The sequence below is a fragment of the Balaenoptera ricei genome, chromosome 18 (genome assembly GCF_028023285.1).
Source record: "Balaenoptera ricei isolate mBalRic1 chromosome 18, mBalRic1.hap2, whole genome shotgun sequence".
NCBI classification, from domain to species: Eukaryota; Metazoa; Chordata; class Mammalia; order Artiodactyla; family Balaenopteridae; genus Balaenoptera; species Balaenoptera ricei.
This window is the reverse complement of record NC_082656.1, coordinates 57,367,732-57,390,314: the sequence shown is the minus strand read 5'-3', so window position 1 is coordinate 57,390,314 and position 22,583 is coordinate 57,367,732. Positions and strand designations below refer to the sequence as shown.

Genomic DNA, 22,583 nt, shown 5'->3' with positions numbered 1-22,583 from the left:
AGCACGGGCTCAGTAGTTGTGGTGCACGGGCTTAGTTGCTCCGCGGCATGTGGGATCTTCCTGGACCAGGGCTCGAACCCATGTCCCCTGCATTGGCAGGCGGATTCTTAACCACTGCGCCACCAGGGAAGTCCCCAAAAGTATCATATTGAATTTTTAATGCATGATTTTATACATTAGATCATAGAAAATAATCCAAAACAACAGTGTTGCACATTTTAATCTAATGCAAAACGAAACTAATTCTATAAGTGAAGAATGTTTCAGTCGTTATCAGAAAATGTTTACTATGTCTCTTTTGTTAAAGCAAGTCAAATAAAAGTTAAAGTGAAGAATAACAAATGCTGATTTACTTAGAGATCAGCAAAAATAAATTGTCAAGTAGTAGGACTCTAGCTCAGCCTCCACTGAGTCTATTAGGACAGGGGTCCCCAACCCCGGGGCCAGGACCCATACCGGTCCTCAGCCTGTTAGGAACCGTGCCGCACAGCAGGAGGTGAGCAGTGGGCAGGTGAGTGAAGCTTCATCTGCCGCTCCCCATCGCTCCCCATCGCTTGCATTACTGCCTGAACCATCCGCTGCCCCCCGCCCCTCATCCGTGGAAAAATTGTCTTCCACAAAACTGGTCTCTGGTGCCAAAAATGTTGGAGACTACTGTATTAGGACTAGCGGTCTGAGGGAGTTCTAGGGCTACTGAGGTCCAGGGTCAAAGTTCAGACTCTGGGCTGGATGCTTACTTAGCTCTAAGTTCCTAAGTCATAAACTGACCTAGCAAACGTTCTTGAAAACTGAGGCACTAACTACGATCCCTATGTGGTTAAAATCCATTATCTCATATCAGTCTGACAACCATCCTGCTCTGACCAATGAGGAAACTGAGGTGTGGAGACCCTCCAGTACTTTCCATCTGTTTCCACCTGAGTACGCAACAAAGGCAAAGGATGCTGAACGCGCTCCTGGAGCATCCCAAAACTAACCTAAAGTAGACTTCAGGGGGATTTCATCATCATCATCATTTTGGGCTTGGGTTTTAAGAATGTACATGAATCTAAATAAAGTTAGGTGGACCAGGTTTATCTTGTGGCTTCCTATGCCCCTGCTATATCCCCACAAATCCCTAGCTGCTTTTTCTTTTCCAGCTTTATTGAGGTACAGTTGACAACTAAAAACATAATATCTTTAAAAGTGTACAGCATAATAATTTGATACACGTATATACCATGAAATGATTTCCACAACCAAGTTAATTAACAGTCTATCACCTCACATAGTTACTTTGTGTGTGTGCATGTGAGAATGCTTTAGGTCTACTCTCTTAGCAAATTGCAAGTATACAATACAGTATTATTAACTAAAGCCACCATGCTGGACATTAAATCCTCAGAATCCTTATTCATTCTATAACTGAAAGTTTATACCCTTTGACCAACCTCTCCCCATTTCCACCAGCCTCTGGCAACCACCATTCTACTCTCTGTTTCTATGAGTTCAAATCCTTAAGATTTTGAGAGCAGGATTAAATAATTTGCCCCAACACTTAGAACTAATGATTGATTGAGAGTTCAATCACACTCTGGTGATTCTTGATTCAAAACTTAGGCCCCAGGTCCATGAATGACAGATGGCCATGACTGGCCTGGTCCAAGCCCAGGCCATTTAAATCATGAAGTAAGTGTATGATGTTTTTCACCCCAGACCTCCCTGCCAGCTGTCTCAATCCTCTCTTGCGGTGATATTGTTAATAACTGGATCTCTGGCATACAAAAAAGAAAAAAACAAAGAACAAAATAAAACAAAACAAAGCCCCTTGATTTCAGCATTTGGTGATTTCTGTGTTGTAAATAAACTCACCATGACTGATTTTCAAACCTAATGTCACTAAATGTGGAGATGAGAAGAGATACCCATAATCAGCTCTTGCATGCAAGCGTGAGCCTGTTCTAGCATTTTCATCTACTAAACATGCTCTGTTTAGTGTCTACTGCATTTTCTATTCTTGTTCTCAGTGAGCTATGAATCTCTATTATGGTTTCATTATAATAATATAATGACTTTCATTTATAGAAGAGTTATTACAAGTCAGACTTCTTCTAAAACTCCACATGCATTATTCATTTAACTCTCATGATGATGCTTGGACATAGAAAATAATTTTATCCCCACTTTATGGGTGAAGAAACTAAGGCAGTGGGCGACTGAGAAATTTATATAAGGCCCCCTCTCAGACCAACCTAAAATGGACTCTATGTGAAGGATCTTGTCATCTAATTTTTAAAAAATCTCCCAAGTAATGCTAATGTATGGCCAGGGTTGAGAACCATTGATCTAGAAAATAAAGCAAGAACCCTTGCTATTTGAAAAAATATATAACTTTCCAATTGAATGAGGTTAACTGTATGTTAGATCTTGGATAAGGCTCAATTCATAATTCTACTCGGCTGTGTAGACACGCATCGTACATTAAAAAACCTTTGTGGAGGGACTTCCCTGGTGGCACAGTGGTTAAGAATCCGCCTGCCAATGCAGGGGACACAGGTTTGAGCCCTGGTCTGGGAAGATCCCACATGCCGCAGAGCAACTAAGCCTGTGCGCCACAACTACTGAGCCTGTGCTCTAGAGCCCGCGAGCCACAACTGCTGAGCCGCGCTCCACAACTGCTGAAGCCTGTGCGCTTAGAGCCCGTGCTCCACAACAAGAGAAGCCACCGTAATGAGAAGCCTGCTCACAGCAACTAGAGAAAGCCCGCGTGCAGCAACAAAGACCCAATGCAGCCAAAAATAAAAATAAGTTAATTAATTAATTAATTAAAAAAAAAAAAAAACCTTTGTGGAGATCAAATTAGAATGTGGGTCATCTTTAGGACGTGATAGAGTTTTTCTAAAAAATATATTCTGAATAACCTAAATATCTCAATAAGTAGGGTAACAGTACCTTTGGTAAAATCTCTACTGTCTTACTGAAAGCATGTTAAATCCCTCCCAATCCTGGGTGATTTGATTTATAATGCCTGCTGAACTGTAATGCTAATGATTGCCACATGGAAGATGCCCTTTGCCTCTTAGGCACCATGGGCCCAGGACATTTGGTATTATCTTAGGTTTCAGAAGTATCATGATCCACTAATAACTTGAAAAGTAGTTTAAAAGATAAGGAATAAAAGCAAATTATTTTAACAGTTGTGTAAAGTTCATGAGAAGAGGATGCCAAATAATGGGAAGAACATCATTTGTCTGTTGCCACAGACCCTGGCCCTGCCTGAGGTTTAAACTGTTCCTATGATGTCTTGAATATACTTATAGAATTCTTTAGGGAAATTCAAATATTTCAGCTTCTGTCTAGAGCTATCTTATCTGAATTCCATTATAAAGTTACAGTACTAGAGACATAAAGGTCTTTTGTACCCACACTCTAGGTATATATTCAGAGAGTTTTAGCTTCTTAATAAACCACTCAAAATGTACTGCCAAAATGGAAGAATGATAGACCTGTACACTGAGGCCCAAAGACAGCTAACAACTGGCCCACTGCCCTGCTCAGTGGCTGCCTCCTTTGGGATCCTCCCTAACTCTGCTGAGCCAACAAACCCTCAAGCACCAATAGCAGCCAGTTGAAAACTGACTTAGTAGATGCCCTTGAATGGCTTTCCAGTATTTTCATGGCTATCTGTCTCACCTGCCATTTAGACTGTCAGCTCCTTGCAGTCAGAAACTAGCTAGTTCTCATCTCAAACCCTTGAGCAAAGTGATAGAACCAGTGGCTCCCAGGCCAAGGCCATGAAGAGAGGAATTCTGCCCCCAGAAGGCCACGCTATGTTGATATTCAATAAGAAAGAGTGGTTGACATGTGTTTCCCCAGAATGCTGGAGAATAGGATTTGTTATATAGTTCAAGACTCTTAAATATTATTATTCTGAGTCATCGCACATTCACCTTCACAGGATCATAATAACCTGAAGAATTTAGAACAATGGAACATCATAGCCTTCCAGTGTACAGCAAATACCTCTGCCACACACCATTTAATGTAAGTGAATGTGCATCTTCTTCCTAACGGGGGATAGAGCTTTAACACCATTTCAGACACAGGGCTCCATCCCCAAAATATACACTTAAAAATTCTGTGTTGGCAAGAGCCCAAATGTCAAAGCCACTCTCAAATAAGAAGGAACTCACATTTCTCAAGCCTCTAGATTTCCTGAACAAGTAATTCAATGAGGAGACATTCCAGTCAGAAACAACCGCATCAGCTAAATAAGTCCCATCTTCCCTGAAGTTCTCTACCTACTTTGAGAAGGTCACATGAAAACAAAAATCAGCGTAAGGTTAAGGTTTCTTTGAAATACTATTAATAGTTGAATATAGCTAATAACAATCAAAACGTGTTCTAAATCTCTATTTTTATCCCTACATAAGCACAAACAAATAAGATACATAAATCAAATTGTGCTTACTATGTAATTTTAAAACTTTTTGAAAATATGGAGGCAAAACCATATTTAAATATTCATTTACCATATTCATTTACCAAATAAACTACCAAGCCCAATTTAACTGAAATTATCACTGCTACTTATTGAGAGCTTACCATATGCTAGCCTTCATAGATACTTCATATCATCCAATCCTAACAGCAACTCTTTTACAGTTGGGCACTAAGGTTAATTGCCTGACTCATTCATTCATTCATTCATCTTACTTTAAAATGTTTGAGTTACTTATATGTGCCAGAGCCTTCAGTGCTGGGGGTAAAATGGCAGGCAACACCCGACTTGGATTCCAGCCCTCATGGAGCTTAGAATACAGCGAAGGAGACAGTTAATAAATGATCACTCAATTATATGTATGTTTGCAGCAGCGAAGGTCAGGAGAGGAACAAGGGAGGTTTGACCTAGTCAAAGGGTCAGAAAAAGGTTTCCTGAGAAAAAGACAACAGAGATTTGAAAGATAAGTAGGAGTTAACACAGCAAAAGGCCAGAAAAGTGAAAGGGGAGATTGCATATACAGAGGTAATAGTCACAGCAGCAAGGCAGAAAGCAGGGGGTGTGCAGTAACAGGAGGCTAGGAAGGAAAAGGGGCTGGACTGTAGCACCAGGAAGTTGGGTTAAGGACTTGGATCTTTAACCCAGGAATAATGAAAAGGAGGGAGAGGGGGTTTGAGCATCAGGACATCCCGATCAGATTGGCCCCAAATGACCTAGCCTGAACCTAACTCCAGATTTCTTAAACCCCCAGCGTCTCTGGAACCTATTATGACATGTAACAGTTTAACCTTCAGTATCATTTTTTTTTAGGAATGACGGCTAAAAAAAAAAAATTGTTAGATCTAATTTTGCCCGTGCATGGTTTTAACATCTTTTAGGGTATAACGCAAGTATGTTGCTGTACTGTAAAAAGGGTGTGAAGACTATTTCTCAAAATTGCAAGGGGACTTTCACATAGAACATGAAAGGCGAAAATGGTTCACTCTTTGGTGGCTTTCTTGAAGCTATTTTAAAAATGCATTGTTGAAGGTTAGCAAAGTGCTAACTTCTTAATTTGAAACTACAGATTAGTACTTTTAATTATTAATATACTTAGGCTTTTGCCAAATGCACTTTTTTAAGTAAAAAATTCATGAGTTTTCTTTTACCTATTCTTTAGCCCCCCATGATCAGCCTGTTTGTTAATTTCTTTATTATATAGTTTGAGAGTAGATGTTCCCTACAGATTTTCTTCCAAGCACATAAAATTTCCATAAAGATTTCTTTTTAAACTTTATAATATTTACTATTTCAGGGGTTAAAAATCATGGTCTGAACAAACTTATTTCAGTCACTTCCTAATAATTACACAAAACACAGTAGTAATTTCCAGGTTAACGGAATGACTCAAGTTCTGCCATTAAAAAATCCAAAAACTCTTTGCTTTAAGAAAATTAAGGCAAGGGACTTCCCTGGTGGCGCAGTGGTTAAGAATCCGCCTGCCTGGGGCTTCCCTGGTGGCGCAGTGGTTGAGAATCTGCCTGCCAATGCAGGGGACACGGGTTCCAGCCCCGGTCTGGGAAGATCCCACATGCCACGGAGCAGCTGGGCCCATGAGCCACAATTACTGAGCCTGCGCGTCTGGAGCCCGTGCTCCGCAACAAGAGAGGCCGCGATAGTGAGAGGCCCGCGCACCGCGATTAAGAGTGGCCCCCGCTCACTGCAACTGGAGAAAGCCCTCGCACAGAAACGAAGACCCAACACAGCCATAAATAGATAAATAAATTAAAAAAAAAAAAAAAAAAAGAATCCGCCTGCCAATGCAGGGAACACAGGTTCGAGCCCTGGTCCAGGAAGATCCCACATGCCACGGAGCAACTAAGCCCGTGCGCCACAACTACTGAGCCTGCTCTCTAGAGCCCGTGAGCCACAACTACTGAGCCCGGTGACACAACTACTGAAGCCCACATGCCTAGAGTCTGTGCTCCGCAACAAGAGAAGCCACCGCAGTGAGAAACCCATGCACCAAAACGAAGAATAGCCCCTGCTCGCTGCAACTAGAGAAAGCCCACACACAACAACGAAGACCCAACACAGTCGAAAATAAATAAATAAATTTATAAAAAAAAAGGATGAAAGAAAATTAAGGCAAAAAATATTTACTTATTTTAATTACATTCATTAATTTCATTCATTTATTGGAAAGCACTTATTGAGTGGATAACGTTTAGAGTGATTTTTTTTTTAAGAATAAGATGGTGAAGAACCTTTCTATTTCAGTTCCAGCCCACTAAGTCCAAGGCAGTCCTGACATAGACTCCCTCAGATCCTTGGAGCAGTTTAGCCTTTCACAGAGTTACACCCAATACACAGTTTGTATAGAAAAGCTGGTTTATATAACACCACGATATTCTCAAATGATTCACAATTCACTGAAACTTCAAAATACTTCCTGTCCAAAGGAACAAGACAGGAAGAACAAATTGAATCTGCATGCACCCATATTCCATTTACCATATTGAACATTTTTAGACCTGACCTGTTAACTGAGATTATTAATTCAGGGCTGGCTGGCAGCCTGGATTTTTTGGCATCTGGATTATCAGAATGGCTGTCGTGGAATCTGTTTGACTACATCTTCCTTAGAGAACAGGATGAACTTCCTGTGCCCTTTTGATCATGTGTCCACATAATGGGAAGTTTAAAACCCAAACTTCCTGTTTATTCAGAGGCTAAAATCTTCCTACTGCTACTAAGCTTGGCCAGTAATATCCAAATACTCATTTCAATTTATGATTTTCACTTTAGCATCTGGGTTAAAAAGATTCCAAAATAAAGGGATCAAATGTTAAAAACAAACAGAATAAAACGAATAAACCTAGGGCTATTTGGGGACAGGCAAAGCAACAATGCTGTGGTCTCACTGATTAGACTTTCTCTGCACACATCAATCCTACAAAGAAAGAAGCTTGACTGTAAGGTCAAGGGATAAATATATTGGAAATATAATGAGAAAAATCATGTTGGACTGCAGAGAAATTTTGCCTTGTTACAGAAATTCAGTCCATTTCTGACTTTGCATAAATTGTAGTAATAAAGTGCATGGAGCCAGCAGGAAGACTGATTAACCAGTAGAAACCACCAGGTGGATTCAGGTTGAATATAAGATCTCTGAAAAAAGACCCGACCAACCAGAGCCTCCAGTTTAAGATCAACTCATCAAACCACTTCTCTTACCCAGGGATAACTGCAGGTCTTTCCCCCAGTTTAGTTAAGGATAAAAGGACATCACCAAAGAAGGTCAGATGCAGAGATAAGCTGTCCCCAGTCCTCCTAGGGATGTAGATAAGAACTCAAGTGTTCTATTTTGAATTCCTATTGCAGCCACTCCCAGCTCCCTCCAAAAGGTAGCAGCTATAGAATTTGGAGATTCAAAGCAATTCAAAAAAGTAAAATGACTACAGTCCTGGCTGTCAAATCAAAAGGTCATTATTGCAAAGCCCTTTCTTTAACTTAGGAAGGTCCCTCCCAGAAGAGTCCATGCATAAATTGTTTACTAAGGCAATTGGGATACTAAATTGTTACTCGTGGAAGCAGTATATGCTGTTGTATTCTGGGCCATCTTTAAATATGAATACATATATAAGTCACCTTGGTTTATAAAACTAAAAAAAAATAAAATAAAATAACCAAATAATCAATATTCTTCTTTGTCTCAAAAACGCATCATATCACTGCAAGATATCTCTCTGCTTATCAAACCTGGGTCTGAACCCAGTAAGCCCAAGTGGTTTGGTCAATCTCACAAAGAAACTGGAACTAGAGTTGTTTAAAACTACATTCTCGCATTACTAAGACATAAATCAGAAGCTTAGATGATTACGTGCAACCTTGAAAATATCTGACTTAACTTGGCCAACAGACCTACTGGTAAACAGTAGGCCAACAGACTGGGGGAGGCAAAATTCACGTCAGTTTATACACTGCCTCATTTGAAAAAAACAAATTGAGGGTAATTATAGTTATAAAATGAAGTAAATCCAAAGAAATGAATACAGAAAATTAAATGAAGGCAGAGATGAGATCGCAAAAGTATGACAACACACAGTCCTGTTCAATGGCTCAGACTAAGCGGGCATGTTACCTGGTCCCTCCAGAGAACTTAGAGGTGAGTACTGGTGTAGCAGGCGTTTCCAAGGATTGGGCATTTTTCAACATCAGGGACAGGACAAACATCAGGGGTGCCTCTCTAGAACCCTCCACAGCACGTCTGAAAATGGGCTTCATTGTGAAGTTTTACATAACATCCTTTCAAAATTTTAAAGTGTCTTCCAAAATTAACCCCAGTTATAATTTTGGCATGTAACATGAGAATCAATTTTGGGACACATGACAATATAAGCTGCACCAAACACTTCATTGCGTGTGCAATCACACGCATACCTAGAAGCATAATTCTTCTTTGGGGTGACAACTAAGTAAACTTGGAGGCACAATACAGTGCTCCCAATACAGTGCTTTATACACCACTTCTGAAAAGTACTAATAATAAATAATAAATTAAATAGTAAGGAGTAAATCAGAAAGACTCCAACAGATTCTCGTTTTTACCTTGTGCTTAAGTTATAGGTTAAATGTTTTCCCAGCTTGCAAACAGGAGGCTGATGGGGAAGAAGGAAGAGCTAGATTACATGGGATTCCTTCTAGCTCATGAAAGATAAGTATAAATTCCTAGATTCTTCTCTATTGATTCAGTAAAAATGGAAGGTACTCTCAGCAGCCGGAGGCTTCTAATTTAAATTCCATTTTATACTTTGAACCAGAACAACGTGTTTTCACAGAGTTCCTGCAGCGCTGGGAGCACAGCCTGGGCACAAGTGTCTCCTAAGAAGCAGCCATAGGGTGCAGGGGTTTGAGGAAGCGAAGAGAAGGCGTTTCTTTCACCTGTTCTGCCGGAGACTTGGCCATATTCAGGCAGCGCGTTCCCACCAGCCTTGCACACCCTGGCTTTGGCCCCCAAGTCCGTCCCCTCGGTAAAAGCCGGGGTTCCTCTGCACCTGGTACCTCATCTCCGAGAAGAGGGTAGGGAAAGCCACCTGCTGTTGCACTTACATAATAAATGTCTTTTTATTCATTGTGAACCAGTCGGCCCAAGGTGCATTTTGGAAGGCACCTCCGCCTGCCTTCGTTGAGTCCCGGGAAAGAGAGCAGCCTCAGCCCCGCGCCGGGCGGGCGGGCGCCCCCTGGTGGCCCGACGGGCCGTGAGCGCAGCGGCGCTTGAGTTCACCCGGAGGCTGAAAGGACTCGGGCGTCGGGCGAGCGGCCAGAGCTGGGGGCGGGGGGGCCCAGTCGTCCCGTGTCCTCAGGCCCGGGGACGCCGTGGAGCAGGCGGACGTAGCCCGGTCCACCCTCACCCGAGGGGTGGGGGGACGTAGGCCAGCGCCCGGAAATAACGCATGCCACTTCCCCTGCCACCTCTGGGTCCAAACCTCGGGCGAGGAGAGAGAGCCCTAGAGAAACATGGAGAAGGCAGGGCGAGAGCGCGGCGCGGCCGGGAACGGTCCGGGGACGTTCCAGGACGAGAGCTCGGAAGAAGGCAACGAGTGCCAGGGTAGCTGTGAACGGATGTGGGCTGGAGCCGGACCCGGGAAATCTAGCACCACGTTTTCCTAGCACTGTTTCAAGAACTCTAACCCCAGCACGGCGAGATCGCAGGTGCTCTTCGGGAGTTTTGACCGTACTTCCCTGTAAAGTAAAACCATTCTGTAAATCATTAGAATCCAATATTAGGAGTGTGTTGTGAGGGGTGTTACTTTCCCACCGGTGCTCCCACGTGCAAGCACGTTTCTTAGTAAATGAACGGCAGTTAGAGCCGTGCATATGTATGCATTTTCTATCTTTATATACGTATACATATTTTTTTAAAGTGGGAAAACACAGACCACCTTCAAAATGGACAATAGGATCTTCTTGGGAAAGGTTCTACGTGACAAGGAGAGTCGGAAATGAAGGGTGACTCTTTTGGTTAAGTGGAGGAGGACATCTGCAGTGAAACAGCGTGCCCCCTCCCGTTTCAGAAGCCCGTGATGTCGCCCTTAGTAATCGTTTATGTGTGTATGACTGCATTAACTAATTTTAAAAAAGGCCTGTATTGTAGAGTTTCCTTCCGCTGTTGTGTCAAACAAAACAGTAAGAAAGATATTCAGACAGCCTCCATCTGTAGCTGACTGCCCCTTTAAAAATAAAATCTAATATTAAACCGAAAAACTACACATCGACACAATCAAAAGCAAATCCCGGCAAGAGCAGAAGTCACTTGAAACTCGAATCTGCATTCCGTTCCTCTCGTACGCAGCTCCGAGGTAGGAGAGGCGGTTTGTGCTGGTGCCTGGTGTATAATCGGGTTAATCCAGTAGACAAAGAATAAACCAATAGCCCTCCCACCTCACTTCCCGCTCCCCTTCCCCTCCCCCTTCTTCTCTCCCCGTCGCCCCCTCGAGGGGGAACAGAAAAGGGGAGAGGTTGGCTTGCAATGGATTCCGAATGAAGTCTCAAAACCTGCAACTTGTTTTTAATGCTAACACTGCCTGGCCCGGATTAGTTTGAAATGTTCATTCCCTTTTCCTAGTGGCGGGGAGAAAGTTCCCTAAGCCAGCCGAGCTAAGGCTCTTCCTCATGGCCCCTGGGGAAAACTTAAGGTCAGTGTTTCCTTGAAACTAGATAAACTGACCCCGCCGTGCCCAGCCCGGCCCCGCGGGCACCCCGCGTGACGGCGCCCGGGCGGCAGGACCAGCCTAGGGACGCGCGGGGCGGCGCAGTTGCCCTTTTGAATGCCTCCTGCGGCTCGGAGCGCTGGCGGGCGCTGGAGTGTGAGTGAATGTAGCCCCGCGGAGCCAATGAGCTGGGACCGGATGCGATATATCCTCTGGGACAACAACTGCTCTGTTCCGCCTCGGATCCACATGACGCCATTTACTGCTGCCGCGGCCGCCGCAGAGCTCCCTGCCTCCTCCGGAAAGGCGAGGGCGCAAGCCAACGGCGAGCCCCCCCGTCCGGGCCCCAGACCCTCCTCCTCCTCCTCCTCCTCCTCCTCCTCCTCCTTCTCCTCCTCCTTCGCACCCACCGCCCCCGCCTCGGCCTCGCCGCCGCGCCTCCACAACGCCCAGTCTGCACCGCCGAGAGCTGCGCGCCGCAGCGCGAGCGGAGGAGAGGGGCCGGCGGAGCGCGCAGCGCCCAGGCCCCCGCGCCCGCCCGGCCCGCAGCCCTGCCGCCCCGCGCCCCCGCGCCGCCTCCGCTCGGACGCGGCCGCGGCCGCGCGACTTGGCCATCTGGCTTTAGGTTCTCTGTAAGGCCGTTTTCTTTTCTCATTCGCTCATCTGCCAAGAAAGGAGACTCGCCGTTGGCGCTTTGGCCTCCAGTTCATTGAGAAAAAAGAGGAAATACTCCGCGTGCGCTTTTAGAAAGGGGGTCGCCTCCAGCCCCGATCTCCAGAGTGTTCATCGCCTGGGGGCTTGGCTCCGGATTTTCCTCTCCTTTTCTCGTCCAGCCGATTGCTCGGAAGTTAGACTGAAGCAGAGTTTAGAAGCAAGAGGGGAAAAAGTTTGCATCGGGGCTGGATTTATTTGCACATCGCAGGAAGAAGAGAATCCAACGGAGAGGGGTTGGTGCAAAGCCGCGATCACGGTGAGGCGCGTTTGACTGGCTCTTCCCCTCCTGGCTCCGTGGCCGGCGCGTTGTGGGCAACATGGAGTAGGTGCAGCCGGACCGGGAGTGGGGTCCGTCTCTCCTCCGGCCTCCCTTTCTCTAACCCCGCAGGTTTTCCGTGGGGAACCCGGGAGCTGCCCGCGGGTCTGCCTCGCCTCGGGCTCGGTCTGCCTCGGCGGGGGCTGCAGTGCGCGCCGGGTGCAGTGTCCCCGACCCCACGCGCCCGCGCTCTGGGGGGTTGGGGTGGCGGACGGCTCGCGGCGAGTCGGGTCCCGGCGGTGCACTGGCCGCGAGTTGGGCGCTGAGAGCGGGAGAGGGAGGGAAAACACTTTGTGTTTTCCAGGTCGCCGTTGCAGGCGCTCGCATTGCTAACCTGTTCCTCTCCGGGGAAGGCACGTCCTGAGAGAGGCTGTCCCGAGGCAGGGGCGCCGGGGTTAGCGAGGGAGCGTGGGTCGCTCGCCTCGCGGGGGCAGCTAGACCTCGCGGGTGAAAAAAGGACAGGGTGCCGGGTGGAGGGAGCCCCCGCCTCTGCTCGGTGTGAACACAGGCGAGCACGGAGCCGGGTGGGAGCGTCGCCCTGCCTGGCGCCGCGTCTCTGCGGTTCGGAAGTGCAGCTTTCTCTTTTTTCCGTTCGCCTTGGTCGGCTTGGGTCATGCTTTTTTTTATTTTTAGAAGATTGGGCCGACCCAGCACAGGAAGAAGGTCATCAAGCGGTCGCGATCGTTTTCCATTACCTGAAAATAGGTGGCAAAAGAGGCTAGGGTTTGTTTGTTTTTTTTCCCCCTTTTCCTTTGATGGGCTGATCCACTTTTTTGTTGCTGCTGCTGTTTCTTAATTCGGAATCTTGTGCGTTTTTACAAAGCGGTTTCTGTGTCGGTTTGCCCCACCCTTGCTTGTGCTGAAGTCCTTTCCCCCTAATCCTTAGTCTGATCACACACTGTTCTTAATGGGGGTTTCAAAGCGCTTTCAAAGCGGGGGGCGCGGGGGGGGGGCGAGGGAGCGGAAGGAGGGGTGCTGCGAAGGAGGCCAGGGATAAGCAGAAATCACTCTAGTAAACCTCCTTCCCCGCGAAGATGCTAACTTTGCACTGCAAGCAAATCTGCGCGGAAAGTTTCCAGCTTAGGGATCTGGGTCTTGCACGCCCGGCGTGGGACCCTGGAAAATGTTCTTTCTTTTAAAAGCATTTTTTTATTTGATTTTAAGGAATATATACATGTATATAGATAGATATTTTTATTAATATATAGGCGTTTGCAGATTGCAGGCAATGCCCCTTCGGTCAGCGCAGGGTGGAGTCGCCCGGTGTGCATGGGTTAGACCTCGAAGTCCCGGCTCTATGTCTAAGGCAGGACTTTCTTCCTCGCGGCGTCGGGGCTGGAAACCAGTGCCCCGTGTTCGAGGGCCTTGGCCGGAACGTGCTGCGATGGGCGGTGTGACCTCCGCCTAAGGGTGGAGTGACTCCCTCTTGGAGCTGGGAGGCAGTTCTCTGGGGTGGGGGAGATTCTATCTGGGAAGGAAGAGAGGGGGATGCGCGCTCTAGCGTTTCAGGGCACGTCCCCTTCCGAGGCGCCCGCGCCCCCCGCCTGTCTGTCCGTCTCGGAATTGTGCGCAGGGGGGCCAGCTTGGCTTCTGGGCTGCGTCAGTCCTCCCGGAAAAAGGTCCCTCGGGGCTCAGGACTGTGTGTCCCACCTGCTGGGGACGGTGTCGGTGCGCAGATAGAGCCGATAAACGGAGTGAAAGCAAAGAAAGAGCAGCGCGATCTCGTCTGCCTCTCTGTTGGACCTGAGATCCGGTCTCCAGCTCTGCCTTTTTCCGAATTGGAAGGCGTGTGTCACCTGCCTGTGTCTCTTTTCTAAAAAGCCAGACGGGATGAAAGTCCACTTTTGCGCGTTTTTAGTCATTGTAGACTTGATTGGCAAAGGGGGTGGTAGTTTTGAAATTTTACAGAGGTGGCAATTTAAGCGGTTACTTGTCAGGATGATAGATTTGAGATGTGACACTTGAATTTTTAAAACACTTCCTGTTACCGCCAGTTTATGTTCTCAATTATTAGGTTTTTGGAAATGGGCAAAGTAGTTAAGATTTTGGCAGAATTTAAAATGTTCTCCTAGGCTCTCGGGTTGTACAATATGTGATTCTCAAGTTGTTGGGAAGTTGAAAATAAGTTCCTGTCTTTTTGTTGCTCCTGGTGTAAGTTTGCTTTATTGTAGTCCTGGCACCTGACAGGATTTGAATTGGTGTGTTTTTAATTCTGTAACTTTGTGCTACTGTGTAGTTAATGATAATGCATGATTGTTGTATAAAAATGTATAACTATTCCGGGGGGGGGGATATTTACTTTTTTTGCATGTCAGGTTCATCCTATGGGGTTTTATAAAGTTACAGAATAGTTCGAGGTATTTGATGTAAAAGCAGACTTAAAGTAAGAACCAAGAATGTCTAGGCTGTATTTATTGATGTTTAAGGCAAAAATGACCATGATAAGTTTAAACCTCTTTCAGAATCTGAAAAGGTATTCAACTTTTGAAAATGTCAGTATCAATGTTATATTCCAACACTACTTTCCCACAGTGTTTTTACATGGAACCTGAACCTTGCAGATTTTATGCTTATTTGAGTAAGGAATTGTTACTTACGCGACTGAAACAAAGATCAGCTTGGTGTCACCACACATCACAGGATTAAAGAATTGTTGATACACAGCCATAATTTTTACTTTTTGGTACAGGCGTGGATCAGATGGCTGTCCGAATACCCTCCACAGCAACTCCGCTTCAAAGCCTGTTTCTCTAGCGGAAGTGGGGAGTGAAGAGTTAACTCAAGGGGGTGGAGAGTGGGAAGTATCCTGGGGTGTAAACCGTCTCCTTCCTCTTGGTTTCCGCAGGAATTCAGATGTGTTCTAAGCCTGCTGGGGTGAGCACACTTCCAAGACCTGATGGAGGCCAGAGCTCAGAGTGGCAGCGGATCGCAGCCCTTGCTGCAGGCACCCCGTGACGGCGGCAGGCAGCGTGGGGAGCCCGACCCCAGAGACGCCCTCGCCCAGCAGGTACACGTGCTGTCTCTGGATCAGATCAGAGCCATCCGAAACACCAATGAGTACACAGAGGGACCTACTGTGGTCCCCAGACCTGGGCTCAAGCCTGCACCTCGCCCCTCCGCTCAGCACAAACACGAGAGGCTCCACGGTCTGCCTGAGCACCGCCAGCCCCCCAGGCCCCAGCACTCACAGGCCCACGCTTCTTCTGCGAGGGCCACTCTGTCCAGGTCCATCAGCACAGTCAGCTCGGGGTCTCGCAGCAGTACTAGGACAAGTACCAGCAGCATTTCCTCTGAACAGAGGCTCTTGGGATCATCCTTCTCCTCGGGGCCTGTTGCTGATGGGATAATCCGGGTGCAGCCCAAATCAGAGCTCCAGCCAGGTGAGCTTAAGCCGCTGAGCAAGGAGGATTTGGGGCTGCACGCCTACAGGTGTGAGGACTGCGGCAAGTGCAAATGTAAGGAGTGCACCTACCCAAGGCCTCTGCCATCGGACTGGATCTGCCACGAGCAGTGCCTTTGCTCGGCCCAGAACGTGATCGACTACGGGACGTGCGTGTGCTGTGTGAAAGGCCTCTTCTATCACTGTTCCAATGATGACGAGGACAACTGTGCTGACAGCCCGTGTTCCTGCAGCCAGTCTCACTGTTGTGCACGGTGGTCGGCCATGGGCGTCATGTCCCTCTTTTTGCCTTGTTTATGGTGTTACCTTCCCGCCAAGGGTTGCCTTAAATTGTGCCAGGGGTGTTATGACCGGGTGAACAGGCCTGGATGCCGTTGTAAAAATTCAAACACAGTCTGCTGCAAAGTTCCCACTGTCCCACCCAGGAACTTTGAAAAACCAACATAGCATCGTTAATCAGGAATATTGCTGTGATAAGGATTGTTCCCTTTTTTTTTTTTTTTTTTAACACACACATATGCAACCAACTAAACAGTTAGAAATCTTGGCACTGTTGATAGAGGGTTGGGATATCCTTTGCTGTTTGCAGTGAAATGCTTTTTGTCCATGTGCCATTTTAACTGATACGCGTGTCAGAATTCAGCTAATGGAGCTCAGAGTATGTGATGCAGATCTTGGCAACCTACATGTTGCATAAGCGAAAGCAACAGACACTCCTAGGCAAAGTTTTTGTTTGTGAATAGTACTTGCAAAATTTGTAAATTAGCAAATGACTTTTTTTTTCCCCATTGTTTTCTCCAGAGATAATGTGCTATATTTTTGTATATACAATAATATTTGCAACTGTGAAAAACAAGTTGTGCCATACTATGTGGCACAGTCACAAAATATTATACTAATATGTTGTACATTCGGAAGAATGTGAATCAATCAGTATGTTTTTAGATTGTATTTTGCCTTACAGAAAGCCTTTATTGTAAGACTCTGATTTCCCTTTGGACTTCATGTATATTGTACAGTTACAGTAAAATTCTACCTTTATTTTCTAATTTTTTCAACATATTGTTTAGTGTAAAGAATATTTATTTGAAGTTTTATTATTTTATAAAGAAGAATATTTATTTTAAGAGGCATCTTACAAATTTTGCCCCTTTTATGAGGATGGGATAGTTGCTGCAAATGAGGGGTTACAGATGCATATGTTCAATATAAAATAGAAAATATATTAACGTTTGAAATTAAACTGAGCTGGATTGTCTTATTTTACCTTTTCTTTTGTTTTTTGAAGTGAAAAAGAAAACCATTTTATGTCAAGGATAGCATTTCAGTGGAATTGTTTCACTTGTCTATGAGATTATCTTATGGTTGCTGCTTTAAAGTAGAGTGGAGATTTGGTGATTTTCAGAGATAACTAGCCGTCAGGAGAGAAATAGCTGAGCACCTGACTCACTTAATAGTATTAATCATATGAGGGCTCATTTTTGGCTCCTGTTGTTTTACTGATTTGCAGACTAGCCTTTGTTTTGCAGGTTTAAAAAAAAAAGTCTTAACTTATTCATTCAGGAGACTTCCCTAAAAGATGAACCATTAGACTTTGTCTTTATATACAATATTGAGAATGAATGTCATAAGGCTAATTCAAGACCAGAGAAATGAGTTCATGTCAACAAATATTTATTGACTGTCCTCTGTGTGTCAGGCATGCAGTATACACAGATCAAAGCTTATAATTGAGGCAAAAATGTTTTCTTGACTTAGCAGATCATGGCTCTGTCTTTTCTAGTCTCTTTGGTTTTAGACTCTTAAGTTTATCACCATGATACCAAGTTCCTTATGTTAGAAAAGACATGGAAAACATAACTTGTTTTGGTTCAGGCACTGGGTATCATGAAATTTCATCCTGTATTGGCCTAATAATTCAAGCACAAGCAGGCCACCTTGAGAGGCCCTGTTGTATTTATTTAATCAAATTATCCAGAAAATTGTTAAATTTTACACTGAGAAAAGATGCAGTATGGCAAAAAAGTCAGTGTTTGCGGTTATCTTTTGGACGCAAACACACAGCAAGCTGCTAAAAGCCCATCTTGACAAATATTGGGTTTTCTTACTTGTAATAAGTCACTTGATTAATTAGTCACTTTATGGCTGATTTTTTTTTTTCCAAAAGCACAACCTTTTGCTGCCAAGAATCACCGGAAGTCTAGGAAATGATTTACCTGACATTATTGTTTAATCTCTCGTTTCCTGTTCTAAGGCTCCTTTTCTTAGGTTAAGAGGTCTTAGTACAGGCTGTCTTCTGTTTTGTTTTTTGAAATTGGCTTTCAAGAAACCATATAGCCTCCTAAACCAAGACATTGCTATAAGGACCTTCAGATTCCTCTAAGCTTTCTCCAAAAAAAAAAAAAAAAACACAAGGGTAAATTAATTTAGAAATTATTTACTCTTAAGTTTCAACTCTGGGATACTGAATGTTGCAATTCTAATACTCATATCTAACCATTATGGTCTAAGAGGAATTAGAATATTGAAAAAACAATAGGACAGGGTTTCTTATTCATCATATAGTTTTCAGGATTTGTAAAGCACAAAAATTTTGACTAAGTTTCTGAATGTGTATCAGAAACTGCCATATGCACTGAGAAATTTTTTGGTATAGAAATTGTGAGTCCTTTTTTTTTTTTTTAAACCACATGAGCAGCTTTCAAAGAGTTACATAGACAAATTAAATCAGATGCAATTGGGTGTTTATTGAAGATGTAGAATAAAGACCTCTTTCCATGGTTATGGAATCAATCTCTGATCATGTGGCCTAGGGATTTGCATTTTTAATCATTCCACTAGTGATTATGTACGGTTTGAGAACTACTGACCTAGATATTGCTTTCTAATTTAGCTTTTTTTTTTTTAATGGAATCCATTGTAAAGCATAATTCACGAGTTTGAATGTAGAACATAGTGATAAACCAGCTGAATTTAGAAGAGGACTTGGTGTAAGTGTATATGAAGTCCCAATCAAAATTATTTAAAGATAAATAAGGAAAATTGGATTCCTCAAGAAGCTTCTAACTAACCTATTAAATGTTGAGTTTGTCTATAAACCAGTATAGAATTCATTTTCAGAATATAAAAAATGTTTATATCTAAACAGATTGAAAACAGATGGTGCTCACTCTTCAGTGTGTTTAAAGAGATTTTAAATGTTCCAGGTCATCTCACTGAGGTAAAGGAATAATCACCTCAAGTTCGTGAAAATTCTTATTATAAATACCAGTCGATAATGCAATGGCCATTATTTGAATATTGCGATAGATTAAAAGTATAATGATATAGTCAACATTAGTTGACCCCTTAGCATTTAGGGGTCTCTTAACTATATATTTTTCTGGTTTCTTGCCTTTTTATTTTTTTAGAAACCTGTGCATTCTCTATATTGAGATTCATTTAAGGATGACAACTTGATTGCTGTTACTGAAAACAGTCATTTATGTGTGTTGAGGAGGAGACTTTAAGGCTCTGCCAGGTTTCTCCATGTTGGAGCATGCTCTGGGCATTGTCTGTGAAAGAAGAAAGCCAAAACCAAATACAGGTACTCTCAACCAAACTTTGCATGACTTCTTCTCCAATACACCTTTGTCTCAAGGACTGATTGCCTCCAGGATATATAAGATAGTGATGATGTCAGATTAATGAGTTTGCTCTTTGCACAGTGCAGTGGGGTATTCGATAGACAGTTGATGGGTTTAATGCTTTTGAACGTATATGTCAGAACCTTCAAGGGTTTAATGGGTTTCGAGTTTCACTTGTAGTTATATCCAAATCTGGCCATTTGCCTTCCTCTCTTAAATGTGCAGAAGGACCAGGATGTACGTGCAAAAGTCTCAACTTTGAAAATGGGTTAAACTGTGTAGATCAAAAACATTAAGTTTGTCATCTTGTGCACAATCTTTTACACTACTTTAGTAAAGAACAATAAAAATAGGCATTAACTAGTTACATCAATACTGTATCAGTATCCATTCTTTGGTTTTCAATATTCATTAAGACACAAGTTATGTTAATTTCTACTTTAATTAGGCCAGTTGCCTCATTTCTCTGCAAGATACCAAGGGTGGGTCTCCATTGATTGAAGACTAGAGCAGAATTTTAAAATCAGGCCTGTCTGATTTGGCTGAACTGATCATCAGAGTGAAACTTTACATCTGGAATATGTAACCACTGGTTTGGCCATTCATGGGAGGATAAAGCTGTCAGACTGTATCCTATAGTTGCATTTTATTTGGATATCATACCACCACCTTCCTTACATCATGAGAGACAACTATTTGAATAATGAGAGACAAAATGTGAATTCCACTAATGATAGTGCACCTCTGGTCAAAATTAAATTTAAGATATTCATTTAACTTGTAGTTGAAAAAAGAGAAATATATCTAGAATATATGTTATATAGAATATAACACACATTATATTCTATATAGAGAGAGAATGTAAAAATATATAGAAATAGAGCAAATAAGAAAAAAAGATGAGCACTTAAACCTTTACCAAATGTTTCACATTTTTATTTAAAACTGCATTTTGATTGACCTAAAGAATTTTTAAAAGCCAGTCTTACTTGGCAACTAATATTTTTTTAATAAACTACTAAAGGAGATTAGAACGAAGCCTGTTTGTTGCCTTGGCCTCTGGCTTGGCTAGATGGGGCATGTAAGGCTTCAGCATACCTTGAAGGAGTTAATTTCTCAAAACAGTTCTAATGCACAGAGAAGACATTAAAAATTTGGCTTAATACAAGGACCACACTCCCCACCCCCGGAATGGAATTTGGGTCCCAAAAATTAGGCATTTCAATTGAACACATTTTTTTTGAATGCTTACTCCTTACCCATCACAGGGCCAGTGGCTGAAGTACAAAAGGAAAGGATTAGTGACTCTAATGCAAGCCAGGACTTTCCACAGCAAAGGCACAAGCAAGGTGCTATGAGAGACAGAAAATGGGTAAAGCACTGATGCGTTCACGGTGGGTTTGATCTCCAAGGCTTTGCAATGGTTACAGATATTTAAATAGGCACAGAGTTTTTTGCTGAGGCAGAGGCAACAGAATTCCCACTACTCATTAAATAAAACTGTGTTCACCATGCTTATATCTTAAATTCTAAATGAAATGTAGAGGGGAATCCCTGGTGGTCCAGTGGTTAGGACTCCAAGCTCTCACTGCAGAGGGCTGGGGTTCAATCCCTGGTTGGGAAACTGAGATCCCACAAGCGTGAGGTGTGGCAAAAAAAATATTTTAAATAAATAAATGAAGTGTAGTGATGTTTAATATTTGAACACCTATACTTTGCTGTATTCTTAATTTTATGATTCATGATTAATTAAAACTTTTCCCTAAAAACTGTGGATTAAAAAATACATTTTTAAGATATATAACTAAGACATAAGTTGTAAAGATCTGTTTATTCTTGTTTTTCCAGTTTTTACTAGAGTTTCCCTCTTGTCACTAACCCATAATTTTAGCTTGCTTCTGTACCTAGAAAAATGAATACTTGTGAAGAACAAATTGGGGATAATGAAACAGAAAAAAACGCATTCATGATAGTATGAAAGAAAGTAGTTGAGCTTTGGAGCAATTCCGCCCTTACCAAAAAACAATGCCTGAGACCTGACTTCCCAGGTCCACACGGCTCGCAAAGCGCAGATGACCACCTCTGGCAACTACGTTAACACAACTTCCATTTTTGAAATGGTTTTGAGCTCCAAGTAACATCTGGTTTATTGACTTGCGTCAATAGGGCTCACAGTCAAGCAGGTTCTGGTAAATATCATATTTGTATCGCCTCTCATTTCTCCAAGTTCTTAATAGTCTCGTGCATCCTTCCTAGACCCAGCTTTCCTGCTCCAAAGTAGGCACAAAGTAGCCCTAATATCTGCTGCTAGTCGTAGCAGAAGTTGTTCCTGAGATTCCCGTTACAAGGTCATCTTTATAAGTTCGGAACTGCGTTCAAGGATGCATATCTGAGGGTCACTGTGAATATTATAAAGCCTAGTGACCAAGCAGCCCAGCATGCCTCGAGCAGCAGCACAAACAGAGCCTTGGGATCAACATTTAGTAGCTGTTATGTTGGCAAACTAATGGCTAGGATGTGTCAAGAGATGTTTGTCTTTGACCTGTCCCTCTGCTAATGAGGAACTGACTCCAGGACCAGTGATCACAGGATCAACATTTGCATTCAGGTCTTGATGTCACACAATTAGGATACAGCCTAATTTGGTTTCATTCCAAGCATTCATTAACACTATACTGTACCTTTGAGCTTAAACTTTGGAAGTGGTTCTTTTACAGACTATTGATCTGATTCTAATCGTCATTGATCTGATTCTAATCATCTGATTCTAATCATCGTATCACAAGATACGGACCCAACAGTGTGTCTCCTGAGCCTTTGCCCTGCCACGGGAACAATAACAACTACAGGCTCAGAGTGCAATTTCTTGTCACCGATGTCATATTTATGGTGTATCTTCAGTGTAAGAGATGTTACAGTAAGTGGGGGGAAAAGCATTAGATCTGTGATTGTGGACTCGCAAAATAAGAATGATGCCCACAGCCCTTTGGAAGCTAATGATCTAGGACTTAGGTTTGTAGTCATAGGAAATGATTGGTAGCATTACCCACTTCCTGCCCTGGGCAATTTGATCCCCCAAGGGGACATTTGCCAAGGTCTGGAGACATTTCTGGGTTTCACTACTGGGGGTGGAAAGGAGGAGTTATTGGCATTTGCAGGTAGAGACAAATTGCTAAACATCCTCTACTGGCCAGGACAGTCCCAACAACAAAGAATTATTCAGCCCCAAATGCCAACAACACTGTTGTTGAGAAACCCTGCTAAGAGGAAGCTAGGAGAGTAGTGGGGAGAAGGTAATATATCCTTCTGAGACAGGGCAAGGACAGCCATCAGCTGTGTGAGGGAGGGAGAGGAC

General features: G+C 43.6%; 1 protein-coding gene and 1 long non-coding RNA gene across 6 annotated transcripts in view; one reads left to right on the top strand and one right to left on the bottom strand.

Annotated features, from left to right (window-relative positions):
- Window positions 1–9,974, bottom strand: part of LOC132352528 (uncharacterized) — a 307,835-nt gene extending 297,861 nt beyond the window's left edge. Inside the window, exons 1-2 of one of the 5 annotated variants that reach the window (XR_009498763.1) lie at window positions 9,572–9,974; window positions 9,071–9,120 (exon numbers count right to left, since the gene is read on the bottom strand). This is a non-coding gene — a long non-coding RNA (uncharacterized LOC132352528). Of the gene's footprint in view, window positions 1–9,070; window positions 9,121–9,403 lie in introns of all 5 variants that reach the window. The other 4 variants (XR_009498761.1, XR_009498759.1, XR_009498760.1 and 1 more) reach the window with 4 other exon arrangements.
- Window positions 9,975–11,800: 1,826 nt separating this feature from the next.
- Window positions 11,801–16,234, top strand: SPRY2 (sprouty RTK signaling antagonist 2). The gene is made up of 2 exons (XM_059903075.1): window positions 11,801–12,142; window positions 15,048–16,234. The coding sequence occupies exon 2, from the start codon at window positions 15,099–15,101 to the stop codon at window positions 16,047–16,049; it is 951 nt and encodes a 316-aa protein (XP_059759058.1). The 5' UTR covers window positions 11,801–12,142; window positions 15,048–15,098; the 3' UTR covers window positions 16,050–16,234.
- The last annotated feature ends 6,349 nt before the right edge of the window (window positions 16,235–22,583 follow it).